The following is a 23300-nucleotide window of genomic DNA, read 5'->3' as shown; positions in this document are numbered from 1 at the left end:
TTCCCTTAGTGGTGTCAGCTAACTCTCCTAAGGTGAATTGACCCTATTTTCGTAGCTTTGACAGTCACTTTATATCCTTTCTTCCTTCTTTTTAAAGCTGAATTGAGCGAATTTATAAAAAAAAAATCAGCAAATCCATCTTTGATATTCTCACTTCTTTTGCAAGTGCTGCTGTTTTATGTATCTCCAAGCTGGTGGTAGGTAGCCATCTCTTTCAACTCATTATACTTCTGTCTCTTCCAGTTGAGTCCTGTTCTGGATTGGTCTTGCACTTTGAATGAGTCCAGCCTCCTTCTCCACTGCCCCCTTGGCACAGGCACCATGTTGGTACGCACAGGGTGCTGGTGGTCTGCTCAGCAAACACTATACGAGTGTTCAACTTGCTGCAGAGGAGCAAAAAGGATTGGATGGAGTGACTGGGGAGCCAGAATCCTGTAGACTTCAGCAGAGTTTCTCATACATTTCTCACACTATGCCACACCTGAAAGGAAAGACGTAAAGAATGATTTGTTCAGGTTCTTTATCCATCTGTTTAGGCAGTTCATTCGGTGAGGAGCTTATTTTTGGTGAATGCCTAAGCCAACCTCCCTAGCAATGCATAAATCTAACATTAAGAGTTTGCAAGTTCAACATTTTCAAAGCAGGTTTTGCTTTCCCTAAGCCTGAAGAAGGTGAAAAAGAGCGAATGCCCTTCTGGTGGGGAGAGCTGCTGCTTCTGTGTATAAATTAATGCAAACTGCTACCTAGTTCAAAGTTCCACTGGTGTAGTGGTCTCTTGAAAAGAGGTGGCATTGGGAGAAGCCAGATTTGGCTCCAGGACAGCCATCTGCTGGGAATTTCTGGCTAAATATCAACGTCATTATTTCAGGACCAAGTGGAATCAGATATACTTGCCTGGAAGAGATATACCTGCAGAGCCAGATGGGGAGATAGGTGGGAAGAAAAGACTGTATTTTTAAGTCAGAAGTGGACATTGTGAATCTGAGTCACGCTGGCTGAGGCACAGCTTGTCCCTGATCTACCAAACCCTACCAAGCAGGTGACTAGCTCAACCCAATTTGAGAGCATTTTAGGTCCTAAAAGTGTCTGCTAAGTTCTATGGAAATCGGAGAGGAGGACTATTACAAAAACTCTGTAACTTATGCTCATCTCTTACTAAGCATTAAAGACCCCAGAGAGGAGTGCCACCTCAGGAGACAAACCCCTCAGAATCTAGGCATCACTGCTTCTGCTCTTTTCCAAGTTACTTGGTATTGCTGTCATCAGAAATGCTTCAGTGGTGGAAAACAGGGCAAGTTTTTCTGCCATAGCAACAGGGAAGCAAGTACAGTCAGTTGTTCAGGAGCATATATCTTCTGGTCGTGCTGAGACGACATTTGGGCTCCCTCTCCTGCAATACTGGTTGCACCAGTTGCCCCCAAGTGTGGAGAGGGATAGGTGCGTGCTTCTTGCAGCGTTCCTAGCTGGCACGAGTGGGCAATTCCCAAAGGAGAGGAGGGGCGCTGAGGAAGATAGTGCCTTGTCCCTAGCTGCTGAGTCTCTCTTTGTTTCCCTCTGCCTCCTTCCCCCTCTTCCCTTGAAATTGTAACTCCGAATGGCTCAGGCGTGGGCCATTTACTGTGATTATTTCTCCTTTTTTTACTCTTCCTCAATTTACTCTCCCTGTCTCTGCAGGGAGGAAAAGAGATGCAGTTTCTGTTTGGAAGGTGGATGGAGAGGTGGTAGCATTTGCTCTCTGATTGGAAAGGTATTATCTGGCACAGTGCACATCGAGGAGATAAAGCAGAGGGTTTTAAAGTGTGTGTGTATGTGGAGCATATGGATACAACCTGTCTCTGCCCATGTTTATTGCCCTGACCTAAACAGTACGCGGCATTTGAATTTTAATCAAGTTGGCTGCTGGTTCTGTCCCAGTTAGAGGGAGAGGCAGTGGAGCTGATCCACAGGAGCTTGCAGGGAAGGAGGGGGGTGTGTGTCCCTCTGTGAAAGGCAGGGAGAGATAGCTTTTCTCTAACTCAACAAAAGACAAGCAAACCTGTGTGCAGATGAAGGGGGGGGCGGCTGGGGGAAGGTTACGAGTTGTCTTATTATGGAGAAGCTTGAACTGTCATCTGTACTTGATGGAAGCGAGAGAGATTGCAGTTGGAGCTGCAGAAGCGCTGCCTCTGATTGGATTAATAGAAAGGGAAGATGACTCTAGAATGGCTGCCCATTATCTGCACTACAAAGGGATTAGTGTGGGTTTCAGAGAAATTAATGGCTTTTGAGTTAGCGCAGAAATACTAATGAATGTCAGGGCCAGAGATGTACAGTGAACAAAATTGGTTCTCTTTTTGTGCGTGTGTGTGTTTGTGTGCATGCACATATCTATCCATTTGGGATATGAAAGTGTGCTTTTTCTCTGTCATTTTGAGTTTTAGATTAGGCTTTCAGTTTTCATATTTAGCTAAAATACTCTCGAGTAGCTTATTTGTTGGCAAAGTGTAGTTATATTGATTTCTTTTCCACCTTTTCAGACCTAGTGCCAAAGTAGCAATTTTTTAATTGTTGTTTTGATTTTAGTCATACATGCAGGAAATCTTTGTAAGTGTAGAGCACTTTGAACATGGTGTTAAAAGCAGGCTCCGTTCTGAGTAAGCGGGTGATGTGGGGAAGCTGAGGCTGAACTGGCAAGGTGAAACTGAAGCGCGTCCTTTTTGTTAGTGTCGATGGGAGGTTGCGTCCTTCCCCCATTTTTTAACCCCCATGAGGTTTGCATACTGACATTAAGTATATCAAACACTTAATTCTCATGTATGTTTAATGTGAAAGTTTCAGTTAAACTTGTGTGCTTAATCCTTATAAATCCTTAAAGTTGGCCTTCGCTGAAGAGTTGGCCAAAGCTTTTACACTGTTGGTGTCTTGAATTCTTCACCTGTCCACCTGTGAAGCTCTCACAACCGACTACAGTGATGCTTTCAGCCAAGGACAGGAGCACCTCCTTAGACTGTAGGTTACAGCCCAAGTTCTGCTTTCTCACCAGTTGGTATCAGAAGCCCCTTGGACAGTGACTAAGTCCCTCAAATACTTATAGTCCCTGACCCTCCTTGTGCCCCTGGGAGGATAGACGGACTCACCCATTAGCCAGCGGTGGTGAGAGCAGCTTGGTCAGCAATCCTGGCCGTGTTAGCTGGGGAGCCCGGGACAGATGGGGATGCAGTAACTCTATACAGGCTCACCTTTGGCTTTTTGTTTCCAAGCTTTGTCGAGTCCAAACACTTCTGTTCTCTTAGCTCTGCACTGAAGACATTTTAGGTATACTCAGAGATGATCATGTCTGAAACTTGTCAGAGCGTGGCCTGTTAACGTGAGTGGTAACTGGTTAAGCTGAGACGCTGAAAATGTGTTTGTGCCTCCAGCTGTCTACCCTGTCCTTCTTTCTAAGGTTGTCAGCCTGAGGGCAGCAACCACGAGTGACACAGCTCCTGTATCGCTGCGGTTTGCAACACTGCGTGTTAAGGTCAATTGATGCTGATTTTGTTTTGACCTAATGGTGCCGGGCGGTGGATGAGGAGCTGTTCCCAGGTGGCTACCTGGTTCCTGCATCGGGAATAGCAGTCTCCGAGGGAGATGGACAACCGCGGGCAGAAGTCTCTTTGTTTGTGTCTGTTAATTCTGCCACTGTTTGTAAGTCAAGATCCATCACAGGTACCCTTACTGGAAAGGTGAAGTAGAAGTCAAATGTGAGTAAGAATTTTTTCCTCAGGGCTGGGTTGTTTTTGTTTGTATTTGTTTCTCACTGGCAAAATCTATTTTAATTGGCAATAGATTACTTGATAATATCATACTCTTCTGGACTAGGTTCTGGGAGACTTGCGGTGTTCCGTTGCTCTGTCACTATTCTCCTGGATAATCTCAGGAAAATTGCTTTGTTTCGCTGTCCCTGTGCTTCCCTGTCCCCTTTTTGTAAAGTGTTTTGGTACCTCTGAGTAAAAAAGTGCGGTATTCTCATTGGCTTAAATGTAGATTCAGTGCTTGTGTTTGATAAGTATAACTATTCTGTGATCCTGTCCTCCAGGTATATCAGGTGTAGGTAGGAGAGATGTATAAGCCAGAATGACGTAGCAATTTGAAATGATCATTTAAAAATAATTAATGGTAACTTTCTCATTTTGTTTCCTCCAGAACACAAGCCAATGTTCCCAAATATTCTGAAGAAGGGATACTTAGAAATTAGAAGAGACAATGACAGCTACTGGCAAACCTGTTATGCTGAGCTCTCCCCATACAAACTGTATTTGTATTGCCTGGACAGCAGTGGCAACCAGACTCTTCCCACCGTGTATCCACTCATGCATTTTCAAAGGGTCACTGTTACTGGTTGCATTGAAACCAAGGTGGTGGACGCTGTCCTGTCGGACAACTCGCAGCTACAGCTGAAGGCGGAGTCCTCATGGGAGGCTTTGGACTGGGGACAGAAGCTCTGGGAAGCGGTGCGTGCTTCTGTGCCTGCTTTCACGAGACAGCAGGAGAAACTGGAGAATGTGCCAAAGCCTGAAAATAACAGTGACCTTTCTCAAACCAATGGATTGTTAGAGAAGCCCGTGAAGCTCTTGCTGTCCATGAATTTGACTGAAAACACTAAAGAGTACCAAAATATTCTCAAATCAGGGACTCTTTATAGGTTAACTGTCCAGAATAACTGGAAGGCATTTACTTTTGTCTTGAACAGGTCTTATCTCATGGCATTCCAACCCGGTAGGCTTGATGAAGATCCTCTGCTAAGCTACAATGTCGATGTGTGCTTGTCAGTCCAGACGGATACTCAGGATGGCTGTGACTCTTGCTTTCAGGTCATTTTTCCTCAAGATGTCCTCCGCCTGCGTGCAGAGACCCGTCAGAGAGCCCAGGAGTGGATGGAGGCACTGAGAGCAGCAGCCAATGCTACTAGAAGTTTAACTCAGAACCCACAGGTCACGCTTAGGAACAAACCCAGAGATCGGCCCTTTGGAAATGACCTCAGAAAGAGCAAGCGCCAGTCTGTGACCACCAGCTTCCTAAGCATCCTGACCACGCTGTCTCTAGAGAGAGGGCTCACAGTTCAGAGTTTCAAGTGTGCAGGTAAGCAACCAGCCTGCGGCGTCTGCACCCGCTCCCCTTCTGCGGGGGAAAAAAAAAAAAAAGAATCACTTGGAAGGGCATGTACGTGTTTCAGCAGCCCACAGCTCTTCCCTGCCTCTCACTGTGGCCACAGACACTTTGGTGTGCTAGCCTTTCTTTGCTCTCTGTAAAATGTGGAGAAAAGCCTGTGGGATATTTTGGGATTCACCTGCATTTCATAAGCAATGCTGAAACATTAGATCCTGCATGTGTAACATACAGCACTACATAGGCCAGGGCTGCCTTAACAAGGTGCCTGAGCTGTTTTCTTGCTGTCAGGACAGTGGAAATGTGGTCCAGAATCAAAGGGATTTGAATTCTAGATTCGATGCAACTTTCCGACTTCTAATTTTGTTTCCTTTTATTATTACTTATTCCTTATTTATTCCTTGTCTCCTCCAAGTTGTTTTTGGAGCTCAGTTTTCAGCTCTGGGTCTTCTCGGAAGACTCCTCAAAGCATATATGCTTCCCTGAAACACCATTGTTTAGCGACGTGCGTTCTAGTACTGAGGTTCAGGCATGAGCTTATCTGCTCGGTTCTTATGGCAGGGGTGAAAACATGACCTGAAGCCTCTGCATCTAATTGCAAATCTCAGTTCATTTGACTGCTGACTCTACTCTGAGGCAAGGGCATGATGTTATCCAGTTTGGGAATGAAGTGAAAATAGAGAGGACCTGTGTGAATGGAGTTCTTTGTCCTTTTACTTCAGCAAGGGCACCTTTGTGGTGCAAATTTGGGAACTTTGTGCCTAAATTGTACTCTCTGGCTGGCTTTAGTTATGTTCACTTGGAAATTGTCAGCTGTATCAGAAACAGCTTTTCTGGAGGGTTTTCCTCTTTTGTTATGGGAGCTGTGAGGGTCCTGCCTCCTCCCCAGTCTGCTCTGGGGTAGAGGAGGTTGTCTGGTGTGGGATCTCCTGTTGCTCTGGAACCACACATGGCTCTGGGGGGCTCTGTGTAGGCCCGCAACCTGCTGGCTGGCCTTAATCCCTTCCAGGGGAGACCTGAGCCCCAGAAGTACTGGGTTGCCCTCAGAACTGGCTGTGGGTGCAACTGGATTTGTCCTTCTCTGGGAGACACCCGCAGGTGGTGTTCCTGCTCACCTCTCCACAGTGCATTGCACCCACCTGGTAGCTGGAGCATCTTGAAGGTTGGCCTCACTGCAGTTATTGATTTGATGACCACATGGGGGCTTCTGCCTGCATTCAGTTCTGTTCTTGGCCACAAACTCTGTGCATGACTTCATGTCAATTTTTTATGGGATCAATTATGTGCCAAACTACTGCTGAAACTGAAGGTGCCTGGGTCAACTCTGATTCCTTGAACACTATGGGACAATGGTCATGTCTTACCTTTAAGGGTGGTTGTGAGAGGGAAAGCTGCAGGGAGACTCTGGGAATGGGTCAAATAAGTATCCCCAAGATGGATTCAGCCCAGTGTGTTATCCAGCAGACAGCCTTGTGAAATTCAAGAAGACAAGCAGAATTGACAGCCTCATTTTAAGATAATGTCCCGGGTGACATTAAAACTTTATTCTCTTCTCCTTACTTCTTTTAATTCAAAGCTCAGTAGAGGAAAATTTTGTCATTTTGCTTCATCCTATGACTGAGGTCCAGGAGAGTTTCAAGTGAGCATTTCCAATGACCTCAAAAATAAGATCAGGCCTTGGGATGGCAGCAAAACACATGCCTCCAATGTGACATAGGTTTTAGTCTTGCATTATAGAGTATGGGAGCAGACTTTTCTGTGGGAAAGGGTGGATTTCCTCTCCCAAACATGGGACAATTCATCTGCACTCATGTGTTCCCAACAGAAATAAGGTGCTCTGACCGTGTCAGGGTTGCATGGAGTCTTTTCCTAATTTACAGACGTTCCCAGTGCTCCTGTGCTCTCCTTTTAGTCTGCGACACTGAACAAACGCTCTTGTGCAGAGAAATGTGAGTTGTGGAGCATCTGTGAGAAGCTGGCCACCGGGATTCCCTGTACCTGAGGATGGGGATGCACGGCACTTATGGTAGGAGCGGACCCTTTGCCGTCTTTGAGTTGGGTCTTTGAGAGTCGGCTGGAACTCCGGGCTGTCACCATGGTGCAAAGACATGAATAGTTGTAATTCTGACCGGGAGAAACTTGGGGAAACTCGCCTGGCTCAGAAAAGCTTGTGCTGAGGAGGCTTTGGAGGCACACCAGCAAGCTGAGACTCCCTCCTTGTGCCTTGGTCTCCGCAGGCGGTTTGCGCCGTTCCCCGCATGGGCTGCTGTTTAACCTAAGGGGCCTGCTGTTGGTAATTACAGCTTGCAGGCATTGAGAGCGGGTTTTCCCCAGGGCTGCCGGGAGGGGTAAGCTTGGAAAAGGATGAGGAGGGGGGAGGAAGAAAAGTTTTGCTGTGAATTCTTCAGCCATTTAGTGCAAATTCCTGTAATTACCGTCTTTGTGTCCTGTCCCAATGGCACATAATACAGCAGAAGCCTTTCCTAATTGAGACCTTACAGGAGGTACAAATCCCTCCTTTGTTCGGCCTGACAAATTAGTGCCAGAAAGTGGCAAGGTCCGAGTGGGAATCAAAGGCAAGCAACACAAAGATGGAACTTAAGGCTACAGTAATAACCCTCTCTAGTCCTGCAGGGGTGGGAGGGAAGGAAAAGTAATGACCAATGAAAAATGAAGGGTTTTTTTGTTATAAATTCCCTTGACATGACAGCACCTCAGGGCTGCTTTATTTATTTAGGAAAAGTGATTAAATAGTAATACAACAGGACAGACCATTGTCTCTCAAGCTACCCCCCTTCCTACAGACCCCTGCTGTCTCGGCTAATTGATTGACAATGAACCTCTGATAAAGAAGGTTGTTGGGAGGACCTGATGGGGACAGGGTGGGTTTTTTGGTTTGGTTTTTTTTTTTTTTAATTTTCTCTTTGCAGTCTTTGTGGGGTTACCCTCCCCAGTTCCCTTCTCCCCACCCCCCCACCCCCCCCGAAATGCCCTCTGCATCCCCCTTTCCTTTTCTCCCTCAGTAAAAGCTTTTCAAGGGACTGCTCCCAGACAAACAGCTGACACTCACAAGCAGGTAGGGAAGAATAGGAATGTCTGTGCCTCACTACTGACAAGTTTATCTTGGAGTCTGACTAGCACTTTTCAAGGCCTGATATAAGCCAGGGCGGTGGTGTCAAATGTAGGCATGGGGCAGGGGGGACAAACTGTTGATACACTGGAGTCAGAAGGGCAGCTTGAAAAAAGTTTTCTTTTGCTTGATGAGCAGACACAAAATCTCTTCCCCGCATTTCTAACTCTTTGTCTTACTGCGGAGGGCAGGGCATTATTTCTCATAATTTCCAAAAATGAACGAATGGGCCACTGATGAACAGCGGAGAGGTGTGTTTTTTAGAAGCACTTTTACCTTTGCTGCCATCATTTATATTTTTGGCTTGGAACAGCAATACATTTCGGAATATGGGGTTAAGTAGAAACTGCTGGCACTGGAATGGCAGCCTCCTCTGTCCTTTGCACGTTCGTATAACTGCAGGCTCGTTCTTGTCCTGTCACTGGAGTACAGCCATGTTCCCGTGGGAAGCGTTTGGGGCTCTGAGCAAGGCTGGCATTTGTGAGCCTCAGTCTGCTCAGGTGAGACTTTGGAGGGACCTACCCCTTGTCTTTAAGTGGGTATGAAGTGAAAGTTGGTTGCAAGTCCAAGCTGGTAAATATCAGGTTTTATGATTTGTTCTTTAATATGCAGGAAATGAGAGACATGCATCATGTGAGGAGGATCTGTTGGGGGGGGGGGGAATATGTTATTATTTTTTGTGTCTTTATTTCACCTGGATTCAAGAGAAATCCCCAAACTGTTCATGTTACAAAATTGTGATGAGGTGGCTTCCATCAAAACGTGTTTGGCATGCAGACGGCGGTAGGTGGATGTGAGTACTTCAGTGGCTGTCCTGTCTCCCTGTTGGACCATCCATGGGCTCCTGGGGAAAGGCAGGGATTTCTCCTGGAGGAACTCTCCTGGAGTTCTGTAAGGAGCAAATGTCCTCAGCTGCCCTTCACTATTGCTATTCCTTTAGCGTGTGCCTTTGGGTTTCCATAGATGGGGAAAACAAACAAAACAGCCTCTGCCCTTGCCTCCTGTTTTTGCATTGCTCCAGTTCTTTTGATGCCTTCTCTTCCTTTTCACCTTTTATTTTTTCTCTCCCTGTCCTTTATTAAAACAAGCGTTTTTCCAGAGAAGTCAATTGTGTCTGCCAGGAACTCTCGCTGCTTAGCAGCCAGTCCCAATGGATGTGGGAGTTTCTGCCTTCTGCAAAATGTGCTCTACACCCTTTTATTTGTCTGTGTGGCTTTCCTTGCTCCTCTTCTGGGGTGCCTTCTGTCTTCTCCTCCCTGCTTTCTCCACGTCTTGCCAAAAGGATAAATACTGCTATTAGGGCTCCACTGACTTGGCTGGCTGAGCTGAACACTAGGTGCAGAGAAGCCAAGGTTAGTAAATGGGCTATTTCCTGAGCTTGCAGCCCTGTCAAATTGAGCAGCAGGTGGAAAGCCGCTGGTTTTCAAGCAGTCATTCTGCCTCTGGTGCTGGGATCAAGTGTGTAGATGAGGGACAGTCCAGTGCAACACCACCAGCTTGTGCAGCCTCTGCTCTAGCTCACCCCACTGGACTGAAACCAGCCCCTACTGCAATAAAAGTAAAATTTGGGGGTTTGGTTTTTTGTTTGTTTTTTTTTTTTCCTCAGTGAAAAGAAAGTATTTTCTGAATAGCTTGCAAGCCAGCAAGTATGATTTAAAAAAAAAAAAAAACAAAAAAAAAAGGCAAAAAAGCATTAGCCAGGTTTGATGTTCAACTTCTCAAAAAGCCATATAGTTGAAACTTCTCAAATGCAGATAGTTGAAAAGCATGGGTGCTCCTTCCTTGAATTTAGCAAATACTTCGTGAACTGTCATCACATCCAGCACCTGTTTGTAGCATGTCACTGAAATAAAAATACTGGGGGATGAATTTGGCAAACATAGCACAATAGTAAAATACCAGAAGGTCCTATGGAAGCTTGTCAGCACTCTTGTCACATTTTTAGTCCCAAATAACAATTGTTCTCACCTGTCCAGGGCTTTTAGGATTGTGCTTTCTAAGTGCTGTATATATTTTGTGCTTGGTTTCATTTCAATTGATCTCTTTGTTCCAAGACTTCAGCAGCTTTTTGCCTTCCCTCTACTTGAGAATCTGTAAAATCCCTTGAGAATGTGTTTTGCACTGTAAAGGTTTTATTGTTTAAGTACCTTCACTTTAGACCACAGTCTTCCAGTCTTGTATGTGACTTTCAGGCTCTGTTTCTATTGATTCAAAAGTAAAACTTCCACTGTTAATGGTGGTATTTCTAAACTCTTATTCTTTGCTACCCAAAACTAGCTGAGCAGAAAAAACATCGTCCATGTCTAAATTAGTACTTGGAAAATACACCATGTCTAAACAAGGCCACTGACTTGGGAGGAGTGGGAGGAAGGTTTCCAGACAAGGGTGACTTGAGTTTGTGTAGCAAGGAGGTACTTAATTTGCAGTGCACCTACACGTTTCAGAACACAAGGTTGCTGGTCCACGGTGACCATGTGACAGCTTTTGTTTGGGGAGAGATCACAAGATACCGCACGGTATCTCTCTTACTTGCTTGAGTTGATTAGACCTGTTATCAGTGATCAGTTATGATCACAGAAGCCATTTAATCTTCAGTGGTGAAGGTGAGCGAGCTCTTCAATCCGGTTTTAAGATGGCTTGACTAGGGGAAATGGCAGTGAAAAATATTAGCTAAGCTGGCAGAAGGTTAGGTCCTTCACCTTCCTGGATTTGGCTGGCACCTTCACAGAGTGGGATCTTCCCCTTCATAGGGTTTAGGTTTGACATGGACCTGCTGCTGCCCAGAAGGGCAGTTTAGGTGAGTACTTGGCCAGTTCAGTGCCTGTGCTGCACCGTGACCTGCGCTTTGCAATCCTCAGCTGGTGTTTGACTGATTTCTTTGCCTCAGCCCTGCAGGCTGAACAGCTGATAGGAATGTCTTGGCTGATGAATCTACATATTCCTCCTGCCAGGTTTAAAGGGCATCTGTGACCCCATTGCTCTCATCTGCCTCTGTGAACAACTCTGCAGGTTTTCAGTATGTTATTTTTTTGATTCCCCCCCGCCCCCTCAAAAAAAATATTTGTGCTTATTTCTTTTACTTGTATGAGCTCAATTCTGCTGTGTGTGAGCATGTCTCTGCTCTCAATATAGGCTCTGCGTTTGTCCTTGGCTGTGCCTTGTTTCTTCCCAGCTTGTGGGTGCTTGGTGTTAGCTCCACTGCCCCCAAAGAACTCTTGGTTGCTTGGGGATTTTTTTGGTCCATTTGTTGTGTGAAGCCAGTCTTGATGAATCTTTTGGCTTAAAGTTTAAAGAAGAGGATGCCAAAAACAGGGATTCTGAATATCCAAGTAAGATTTGAATCTACCTGACTGTTTTAACAAAATTTGACAGAGGAGAAGAGGTGGCAAAGATGTGGGAATCCTGGAGGTTTAACAGGAGCCGGCATCATCGGGAGCCCCTCTTAACGCTGCTCTGGAAAAAAAACTATGATATGCACTGTGCGTTTGCTCAGCATCAGAGCATCCATGCAAGTGTGCAGCCTTGAGAGACAAATACAGAAGGAAAATGGCTGCTTTAGGACCACTGCCACAAAACTAGGGGGTGGGGGGTGTGCGTTTGCAGGGCTCTCCCATTCCTCCCACTTCTGTCACATGCCAAAGCAGTGTATTACTGGCAAAACTATTACATGTGGATCAGATCAGGGGGAATGTAAAAGAAGATACAAGACAAACCACAGGCCAACTGGTGGGAAGGTTTCAGGTTCTGAGTCTCTCCTTCTGCAACATCAATAGACTCTGATACATACCTGTGTGGCGTAAATCTGAATAGTGCGTATGCCCAAGGTGCTGCTGTGGTAGTGATGTGCAACTAAGAAGAAATTCAGCCAAATAGCATTGGCAAAAATACATAACCACACTTACTGAACAGTTGTTCCTCATATTAAAAGGGGGTACAAAGCCAGCTGTGCGTTCAAACAGAAAGAGAGCTGATTATTTCTAGGTATGTTAATAGCTGCTGTATCAAGTAAGTGAGACTTAGCAAACCAGGTAGCCTTCAGTGTTAAGTAAATGAGTGAGCGGGGCAGGGGTAAGTGCTCTTCAGACTAACTGTGGAGCAGAAATGAAGACTGAGTTAAGTAGAGACCCTTTTTGCTGAATGACCTGGCCACAGCTGGGCACACTGGCACCAGCGCTTGCTCTGGTCACGCAAACGGCTGGCCTGCTCTTTGCTATGTTCTCTTGTCTACCTTCTTAGCGTAGAAAACCAAGCACGAGTGTAATCAACTGTAGGAATGGGAATATCATTATCAACTATGCTCAAATTATCTACTTACTCCTAGCTGGCAGACTTCAAGAGCTGGCCCAGAAAGCGTGTTCGGTTCCCATCCCTGACTAAAGAGCCGGTGAATTACTGAGCCCTGCCAATAAGTCGTTCCACGGGAGCTCCCGTTCCCTTCTGTCAGACAGCACGTCAGAGTCTCAGCAAAGCGCCAGATACTGTACGGAATAATCCTATAAGGGCATGGGGGAAAGAATAGCAAATTAGCTTGAGGTATATGGTATTCTTCCTCAGTGCCGTTGTCCAGGGAATGGGGAGAAAGGCATTGAAAGGATGCACTAGGAGGATGCAAACTGGCCACGCGTTAAAGGATTCACAAAGTATAACTGTGTGTGAAGCGTGTCTTCGTAGCTGTTTGCAATTCCCTTGGAACAAATTCTCTGGGAAGAATGGTATCTCAGCCCTTCTCAGCATTTGACACTAGAGGTAAAGAACCTATATTCTGGTGAAATTCAAGTGAGGAAATCCAAGCAAATAAAAAGCTAGTTTCCAAAAGTGTAGTTTTGTTGCAGCCATTTGACACATAGCTAGTATTTTTTGGTCCTGATTTGTTGATGAAATGTTGTTCTTGACTTATATAGGCAAAGTGCAAGCTTATTCTTTGACATTTATGTTTTTTCAGTGTTAAATTTGCAGGCTTAACTACTCTTAGTTTTTTGGGAAGGCAGAATTTAGCTGTGTAACCTGCAGCATGTTTGTATCCTTTCTTCTACAAAGGATAAGTACAATACAAACATGCAGAATGTTTCCTATGCATGTATGTGCGCTATATGTGTATATGTGCTTGTTTCCACCAGTGATTTTATTTTTTTTTTATTGTTCATCTTCTTGCAGAGGGTCACAGCTCTGTGTGTTCAGCATGACTGACACTAAAGGGTGGTGTTTACTTCGCCTACCCCTACCAGTCTAAATATTGGATGCCTATGCTAATCCAGTCTTCACTGATTGTAAGAAAGCCCAGGTGCCTAGGGGGTGATTCTTCTCATCTGCCTTGGAGAGATGCTCTGCGGCTGTCCGCCTCTGAGACATCACCAGTACAATGGGATGGGTCACGCTCTGGAATGACCTGTCTCCCCAGCCCAGTCTAGAGCCTGTAGCCAGCAAGCCTAGACTGCGTAGGCTAAATTAGCTGAGCTGGATTGTGTGAGACAGGAAAGACAGGGCTATGCATTGTATCTTCAAATGGCACTAATGAAGATGGGAAGGCTGTTAATTTAGGGCTTAGTCCTGAGCTCCAGCTAATACTCAAGGTTTCCATTGACTCAGAATGGTTGGTCCGTCCTTTGGAATCTATTTAAAAAAAAAAAAATAGTCTGGCAGTTGGGGACTAGTGAACCCTTTCTTATTTCTATGGGAGCTGATCTAGATTATAATTAAAGTGGGATTTGTACATCGCTGACATAAATAATGTGGGATTTCTATGTTGCTTAGATGATTATAACTGGATCAAACCCACATGGCTTCAACAGGGAAATTTTTTTGCCTTTAGTCTGTTAAGGTTTTGCTGTCATTTTTTTTTTAAAGTCCTTAAGAAGCTCACAAAAAAGTAGGCAAGGTGAGTTAAGTATCAGACTTTGTTTGGAGGTTTATGAGGTTTTGATTATTTCTTTAGAAAGAGAATGGCTTTGGAAAAAAAAAAAGTAATGCAGGGAAAAGGACAAAGTGTAATGCCAGTTCAAATGTGGGTAGGTGTGAGGGAGAACTGAGCTCGATCATTAGTGTGTCTTCCTTGTGAATTTGAATTTTCCCGTGGTGGAGTGAATTGGAATAGATGCACAGAAGCACAAGGCCAGCAACTGAAGTCATTCTCACCTTCTCTTTCTGTTTGTGCTGAGCAGCTTGAGCAATGTTGTACGGCTGATCTAACACTGAAAATTTGTTGCTGTGCTCCTTCTGCTTAGTCTGTTTTATGGCTTTATCAAGCTGAAAGCTTTTTGAAGTCTGTGGGTCATTTTCTTTTCTTGATATTGTATGTTGTTTCTAAATGAATTAGCTTGTAGGCTAATCTGTCACAGATTTAATTATGCTACACAATCACGAGGGAGTTGCTTTTTTCTGATACTGAGCAAGGAACTTTATTGAATAAGGAAAACAGTTGTGTACTTAATTCTCGTTTGGTCTTCCACTTTCTCTGTTTCACTGTGGAGCTACTCCAATCTTTTCTTACTAAATATTAAAGAAAAAGGTATCTGGATAAAAAGAATAGTTGTGCTTGTCTTCCTTGACTGTAAGAGCATGCAACATCCTGAAAGTGGCAGAAATGGTGTTTTCCACTCTTTGCAGAAGAGGAATTGTATTCAAGTGTCTTGTATTCCTCCTCCATACTATCCTCACCATCACCTTAAGTCAAGGAGAGAAACTTGTCGTAACTTTTTAACCTCGTCTTCCTTTACTTCTTTCTTCCTGAAGTCTTAACACTTGCAGATGGGCCTCTTGATGTTGATATTCCGCTCTGCTCACAGACATGTTGTTGAGAGAGGTTCATCTCTGCCCAGCAGTACTTTCTTGCTGCTATTTTTTCTAACCCCTATTTTCTTTGCTTGATTCCAAGGTTGTTTTGCTATATTTTCTGTGATGAAAGGTTTGGGATTACTCCTTCCCCCAGTTTGCTGACAGTATACCTACAGCTACGCTTCTTCCCTCTGTAGCTTGCTCTATAACATCCTTTAGGTAGGGGTGATTTGGGGTAATAGTAAATATTGCAGTATTTTCCTTGCTCTGGGCTCAGGGTTTGCCAGACCTTTGTACAGATCTTGTATGGATAATACTTTGTCTGAGCATTAGGAATAGGTGAGAGAGGCTTGGTGAAAGTTGTGCTGCTTTTTCCCCCCCTCCTGTGGAAGGTGCTTTCTCTAGCTATAGGCAAGTAAGTGTTTTCTCTGCAAACATGAAATGGTCCTTTCCCCCACCCCAAATTATTTGTTGAGTTGTGTTATCGATCTCTGAGGCGGTCAGCTACATCTGACTATCTTGCTGGGGGGGATGCTCAAGAGTTTAAAGTCAGGAATCAGTACTAGCTTTGCTTCTGGTAAGCATAAGGGCAAGTTTATGTACCTGAATGTCCAGGTGCAGGCCAAAGGCATTAAGCCACAAGCTACTCCTTCCTCCTCCTCTTTCTCTCTTACTCTTGCTCTATTTTTTCCATCTTAAAAAAACAAAGTAGCATAAGTGATCTATGCCACAGAAATATGTTTGTCACACTACATCACTTTGAACTGCATAACATCAAAGAAAATCAGTGCTTTGATAACTTGATTTGAAAGGATTGTAGAAATAGCCATCATTATGATTCACAACAGATAGGAATGGAAAAGACGGTGATTTTAAAACAGCAAAGCTTGCAAGGTAAGGGAAAATGTAAGGTAGGTGCCAGTGCCACATTCTCATCTGAAATACCCCAACGTTACAACTGTCATGTAGCTTTGCAGAATATGATTTACTTGAGGATATGAAGAGGAATGAAAAATACTCTGTGTAAAAAATGTGTTTCTGAGGAACAAGGAAACAAACGTGGTCTCAGAGAAGGGCTGGAATAAGGGAGAAAGCAATGCATGCTGCTTGGATAGGAACTTCTTCCACTTTCTCTGTTTTATAAAACCAGTCTTTCTGAAGGGGAGGGAGTCCAAGATTGCTTGCTGAGACCCTCCTCGCCCCAGAGACCTTCAGTTCTTTTGGGTTTGAATGTAGGGAGGAGAAGGGAAGTCCCCCCGGCATTTCTGTGCTTTGTCATTCCTCTCCTGAGGAAACATCTCCATGGACTGCAGTGAGTTTCTGGCTCTAGGAGGTTGCAAGAAATTAGGCCTCAAAATGGTCACTTCTCAAATGCAAACATTTTAGTTTAGGATGATGGCAATTCAAATTGGAGTTTAGCTTATTCTCGCCTTCAATCTAACATACAGGAGTTATGGCACTAAAACAAACTAGCAGCCTGTGGAGTGGCAAGGAGTGCATGGTGGCAGTTAAGTGAAATCAGTGTGTCCTGTCCCATCCTCATCCCCCAGACGAGTAAGTGTTGGCTACTGGGGAATTTTTCAATGGCATTGAGTTAGGAGACTTCAGTCTCATCCAGGCACAGCTTTACCACTAGTACTTCATTAGCTGGTCCAAACACATTGAGCTAGAGAATGCTACATGTCATTTAGCAGTCTGTTTCATCGAGTGTGAGGCGACGGCTGTATGTAATGAATGCTAAAGTTGGAGCCAGTTGAAGTATAAAGATGAATGCTTCAGTGCCTTTCAGTGATAGGAAATTCAGAGGCAACTAGTGAGAAGAAAGATTCAGACCCTTCGCTTCTTTTAGCAAGGCCGACACAGAAGAACGTGCTGTACTGAGGTATTGCTAACACAAACGTCCTCTCTGAGGGCTTGTTCCCGTTTAGCTTGGGAAAGGGGGATGGTCTCTTTCATCGTTTCCTTCATCTTGCTCCATGAGGAGAGGAGTGGGCATACTTCTCTGTTTCCTTTACAGAGGGGCAAGATTTACCTCTGTCGTGCTTTTAAAAACATGGGCTCCATAGCAACAGCGTGAGTACCTTCTGCAAGCATCTTCCAGGGCTACTAGTCAGAGGAATGTCATGTCAGATGAACAAGACTGGTATTTCATGTCTTGTCAGCTGTGCAAAACCATCACCTTTAGGTATGAATGCATTTTAAAAATTGAAAGAATAGTTTTATGTGCACTACAGACCACTGATACTGAGCTTACTACCAGGCGTGCCTGCTGACTTCATCCATAACAGCACAGTGGAGCAGGATTTCATGGAAACTTTTAACTGACTAGTCAGGAAACTGCTTTTTTAAAAAAAGAAAAGAACAGGAAAGGAAAGATGGGAATATGAGTGCTTTGCACTGAGGGAAGTACGAAGTTTTTGAGTCCTAAATTCTGAACCCAAGCAACAGTCATAGGTTATCTTTTTTTGGTAACACACTGTTGAATTACTTGAATTGACTTTACCCTTATAGAAGGCATATCTACATTCTTTCTGCCCTAAAAATACCGCTTTGCAAAAAGTTCTGCTAATATTTACCCTACAAAAATTATTTCTACAGTGATAATAGTTTACAGTCATAATGTTTGGGGTTTCTGTTTGATTATTAGTGAAGATGAGATCATATTTTTGCATTATGTATGTTGAGTTATACCACTTGAGACACGTTTGTATTTATGCTCTGATCTTATGAATGGTAAAGGAGAAGACATTATCATAAGTATCTCTCTCATCAACTAACCTGTTTGTATATTTGCCTTTTTCAAGAAACTGCATAGTGTCACTTCAAACAAAAAAAAAAGGGGGGGGAAGGGAGAGAGAGAAATGGAGACAGGACATGTCCCATGTTGATTCACTTGATCATGCCTATTGCAGACACTCAATGGCCAAATGGCTCTGGAGCGTGGAACAGGAGGAAGTGAACTAATTGTGTTGGTCAGGTTAGTCTAATTATTTTGATTAGAGCAGAGGGGACATGGTAGCATCAGCTAATGGGGAGAAGGAGGAGTTTGATTTATGCCTAGAGTAGTTGAGCTGCAGTCTCTCCTCAAATCAGAATAATTTCTACTGGGGAAAAAAGATGCCTTCAGTGGGAGAAGTTACGTAATTACACTAAACAAAATCAGTTATACTGACAAAAGCAGTCGGTCAGTTGGCTTCTGCCTAAAAGACTCTGTTTAATCAATACTTTTGCCATAGAAGTGATGTACAAGGATTCTGCTAATCGGCATTGTGAACCAGCTCCAGCAGAGACTGTCTGAGCATACAGCACATGCCGGAGTGGGGCTCTGGTGCTTATTGTGTCTGTAGCTGTAAATGTCATACAGGGACACCAGCATTTGAAGGAAAAGCAGAAATACTGTCATGTGTGCTGTGTCAAAGAGGTGTTAATAAGAACCACAGACATCTCATTGTATCTTATCCAAACATTTTTAGCCTCGCTTCCTGAGCAGGTTGTTTAATGTGACTGTGCTGTCTGTCTTCAACCCTCCACTCTAATATTATTGGAACCTGTTGGCTCGTTTTAGCCACTGTTGAGAGAATAGGCAGAGGTGTCAAATACATTGAGTTTCTGTGTGTTTTGTGAAAACAGGTGGTCAGGTGAAGGAGAGCTCTGCTTTAGTTCTTTCCCACTAAAGCAGCAGCTTTTGAATATATTGTTTTACCCCAGGGACTCCAGGCAAGAGGGCATGGGAAGAGGCAAGGGATCCCGCTGAGAAAAAAGTACCAGCCAGACCTCAGACGTTGTAAGACACAGGGTAATCCAATCGTAAGGAAAAAAAAAAACCCTACAGGAAACTGAGCTGTGTCACTGCTGCTAGTCAGGGACTACTCCTTCTCAATGTGACTGCCGCTCACAGTTATTATTCATGGTCTGACTGTGGTTTGCCTTGGCTGCACTAAGTCTGTGACCGAATCCTACCTGACAAGTCAGCATCCCTTCTGGCCATCAGCAGGAGCTGGCTTGTGCTCCTCCAGGCAGCCAGTGCTGAGCCACTCTGTTGTGGGGACAATGGGAGCTGTCTGGAGCAAGCGTGCAGTACTTCTGTGGTCTGGTGTTTTCTGTCTAAGCTTCAGGTCATGGCTTTCAGATGGCCGTGCCTTTTAAATGCCCAGTGTCTCAAAGTTGGTCTTCTGCCTTTGTTTCTTGAGAAGTGCTAAGTATCCTTTGGCTGCTCCCTAAATTCTTTGTCATAGATGCCCAAGTTAGTGCATGCTTGTTCAGCGCTAGTGCAAGAGTAGTGATATTTATTTTAAGGGAATGAGAAATGTCTCATTTTTAAAATAAATAAATAAAACTTAAAAAGGGTTTCAGATGGGGGAATAACTACTTTTCTTACTGCACCCTAAGGGTGTACCTCTTGCGTGGTGTACAGACCCAGACTTTTTCCCCTCTCTCTCCTCCAGGCTGTCAGCGCTCCATAGGCTTGTCCAATGGGAAAGCCAAGGTGTGCAGCTACAGTGGATGGTATTACTGCAGCACCTGCCACGTGGATGACAGCTTCCTCATCCCTGCACGGCTGGTTCATAACTGGGACACTACCAAATACAAGGTAATCTCCCTGCAGGCTGGCTTGCTAGCAAGTGACTTGAGTTGCTCTTTAGGTAGAAACACAGACATTGCGACAGCTTGAAGGTTACAGGCACTGACTGCTAATACTGTCTTCTTTGTCCATCTTGCCAGAATGAGCCACACTCCCTCAACAAGACAGATGTTTTCCTTTCCTTAGCCAGGCCTAAGGCGTTCCTCCACAGGAGCAGCCATGCTCCTCTTTCTTGGTGGCATCTTTTCCATCGTTGCTTATCTGGTTGTTCAAGAGCTCGGGGAGCGTATGCTGAAATAATAACAAACTCATAAGGAATCCAGACCATGCTAGAGCTTCAGACCTAGCAGCTACTGTTAGGGAGAGAGGCTGTTTGATGTTTTGTGTCTGCGAATATTATTATTATGGGCTATTTGAAAAGGACGAAAAAAAACAACCAGTAAATGCTCTATTAGAGGAAAAGCAGCTCTCTTGAAGAAGAAAATTTGTCAGACGGGGAGATTATTAAAAGGTAGCCAGAGCCTGCCATCAGGAAAATGATAGTCTTGTGCCATGAAATGCAAGATTCTTCAGAGTTACAAAGCTCCTATATGGGGAGATAACACCCCCCCCCCCCCCTTTTCCTAAAAGCTAGGAATAAATATTTAAGAGGTTTTTTTCTTTGGATGCTTTTACCAAGGGCTAAACTTGCTAGCCCACAGTAGCATAGGTAGCCCTGGAAGTGGGTTGTAAGGCAAAGACCTCATATCCAGCTGTCAGTAATACTGCCAAGAAAATAAACTGGTTTGTTTTCTAAACCTGCAGGGTAAAAACTATGCTCTGTGTTTCCTGTGGTCTTGGTATAGGCAACTGAGGCACAAAAGGAAATGGGTCTTTCATGCTTAGGCATTCACTGAAAACTTCATCTACTGTAATCTCACTATAACAGTGAGAAGGTATCGATTTGCACTTTTGGTAGACAGGCAGAACAGCTATGAGGTGGCTTGGGGGCACAAGCAAATTCTGTGCAGATACTTTACTAGTCTCTGTGCCAAAGTGCTCAGAGAGATGGATTTAAGAAAGGAACAGCATCCCTTAGGTAGGAAAACACTACACTATCTCCAACAATTAGAGCAGAAACTAAGGCAGAGAGGGAAGGTGAAGAGGACATCATGTGCCACAGTGGCAGTGTGACAACTGAGCGGAGATCACTGGTTGGATCTCCTCAACTCCGTCCAATCTTTATATAGCGTAAAAATAACAAGTAGTTCTTGTTACTTTGGTGAAATCATTGTGGTTTTCCCCCTTCTGTTCAATTCTGCATACATGTGCTTTTATTTTTGTCCCTGATATGCCTCCATGGGAACTAAGCAGTACTTTTTTGATACAGAGCACATGTTGCCTGCACTTCTACATCCACATCTCCTTTCTCCATTCAGAGACAAGGTCTGATGTTTTTTTCTTCTGTATGGTCTAAAGGGCAACTTAGTGCTGGCTGCTGCTCTTAATAGTTACCGTGAAACTGCATGATTCCTTAGTGTATTGATTAAATGTGCTGATATGGCAAAGACAGATACCATGTCCCACATCCTTGAGGTGATCTTGGTAGTAATAATTTTCTTTGGGCTCATCTTTAAAGGAATATCCCTCAACTGGTCACCATTTCACCTCCCACAATTAGCCAGTGTGCCCAATGCAAAGCTGTGCAGCAACATCCCAAAATGAAGCTAAACAAGAGACCTTCCCCTAAATGCGTGGCCCTGTCCCTTGCAGGTAGCACAGCAAGTGGAGCCTCTGCGGTGGGTGGCTCGCTCCTAGCCAGATTGGTGGCATACCCCGGAGAGGTCCTGCAGGAAGTAAGCATATACCACATTTGATGGTCAGAACTGAAATAGGGCTTCAGTCTTCCAAAGCTTCTGTGTTTCACACAGTCTGAAATGGGGCTGTCAGTCCACCAAACGGAAGCAAAGTGAATGAAGAGTTTGAAAAACCTGCGCTCCTTCCCACTGCTGCCTTTCCCCCATCTCTGCGGGGGTTTCTGGGCTCTGTCTGACCTATCTCTGGCAAAGCAAGCACCAGTAGGTACTCTGGAACATGAGCTTTTATGACGATAATGTAATTGGCCATGTTTCTCTTTTATGTTTCCTAGGCATCTGAGCAGCAGCTGTAAACTGTTGCATCAGTGAAGTAGGTTCTGCAAATGGGGAGGTTCTTGTCTGCTTTTGGCAAGAGAGGTCACGAAAAAACAGAAGCGGTGGAAATCTGTAGAGTTGTATCTTCCCATACCCAGGGTCTTGAAAAAACAACAACGCACTAAACACCTGAAAGCACACGGGTAGGAAAAGAAAAATCCCCTTAACTGCAATAAAAGCTCTTTGGAAGGACTTGGCAGTTAGGCGTGTTTCTTCTGTCATAATCAAAGCAGCAGTTGAGTCCCCAGGCTCACTCCCCCCCTCCCCCCCGTCTCCCTACTGTTTTCATATTTGTGTTTTTCACATGTTTGTGTGAAGGGAAAAGAAAAGGGGCAATCTTGCGAACATCCTTTTTTTCTTTCACTTAGGCCAACTGTTTTCCCTGTTTGCACGCAAAAACCAGTAAGTGTTGCAGTTTGGTTCAGGTGGCTTCCAGCCTGCGCGAAATGCCAGACAAACACAGCAGGAAATGAACTCCCCGTGCCAGAAGGCTTCAAGGCAGGCTGACTTCTGGTAAATTGAATTCTAAACTCTAAGTTTGCAGCCTCTAGAAAAGAAAGGTCTGGAAATGTTAGCATCCATCCTCGTTTGGTGTTTAAAGCGAAAACCCTGTTGCATCTTCTCACTCCTTGTGGTTTATTTAATAGGGTTGTCTAGTCTGCCCAGTAAAATTGGGGGACTGTGAGTATGCTAATACATGTACTAGAATATTGGCTGGTAGCAGGCTAAATAATTATGACTGCCTGACCCTTCCCATTATAAGACTGCGTTTCAGCTTCTTGTAACTTTGCTGTGGTCGGGGATGTGAGTTAATGTTTTACACGAACTGCGTGCCTGTGTCAGGCCTGCAGAGTGAAACAACACCTACGTGTCGGTCAGTGATGCTGGGTAAAGCTACTTTTCCTGCGATCAGCGCTCCGCGGGTACATTGTATTGGCAAGGAGAGAGAAAGGTTGGCTTCGCTCCTCTCTCCTCAAAGGCGGCGTTCAGACCATGCACCACCAGAGCCGCACGGTAATACTTTGTCATCATGGTGCACACGCATTGAAGAGTCACTCAGATGGTCTCAAATCTGGCATTTGTTTTTTTCATTTCTTAACGTTGCAGCCTCAGGAGAGCTGCCCCATACAGAGTACAAGTGTGCGCAGTTGTGGGTGTAGTACTCAGACAGTAATTGCCCTCTGGTTCCCGAGACAGCAGGGCAGGTGGATGCGGAGCCCATCACTTCAGCAGGGCTTTAAAGCAAGGAAGTAAGACTACAAAGACGTCGCTGGGCACCACGTCCTCCTGGGTGGGAGGTGCTAGTCACTCTACCAAGCCTTCACATGCCTCCTAGGGAATCACTGAATATGTAGCTTAATTTGCCCTTTGGTGGAAGAGGAATAATATTTACTACAGATGCAGCAGTTGTCAGGGGATTGTTGAGATATTACAGCCAAAGAGTTTATGATTGTAAAAGCAGGTTGTTTAACTGCAGTCTCTTTTGTGCACTGCAGTTAGCATGTCTAATAAAACATCA

The 23300-nt window shown here is 44.6% G+C and overlaps 1 protein-coding gene across 1 annotated transcript in view; it reads left to right on the top strand.

The window, feature by feature from the left end:
• The window catches only part of PLEKHM3 (pleckstrin homology domain containing M3), a 74617-nt gene that overhangs the window by 6449 nt on the left and 44868 nt on the right, over positions 1-23300 (top strand). Inside the window, exons 2-3 of the mRNA XM_082483845.1 lie at positions 4165-5100; positions 19474-19619. Coding sequence (XP_082339971.1) covers positions 4165-5100; positions 19474-19619 — 1082 coding nt within the window. The remainder of the gene's footprint in view (positions 1-4164; positions 5101-19473; positions 19620-23300) is intronic.

This window comes from Vanellus vanellus (genome assembly GCF_965231255.1).
Source record: "Vanellus vanellus genome assembly, chromosome: 5".
NCBI classification, from domain to species: Eukaryota; Metazoa; Chordata; class Aves; order Charadriiformes; family Charadriidae; genus Vanellus; species Vanellus vanellus.
The sequence above is the reverse complement of the archived record's forward strand: the minus strand, read 5'-3'. Positions and strand labels throughout refer to the sequence as shown.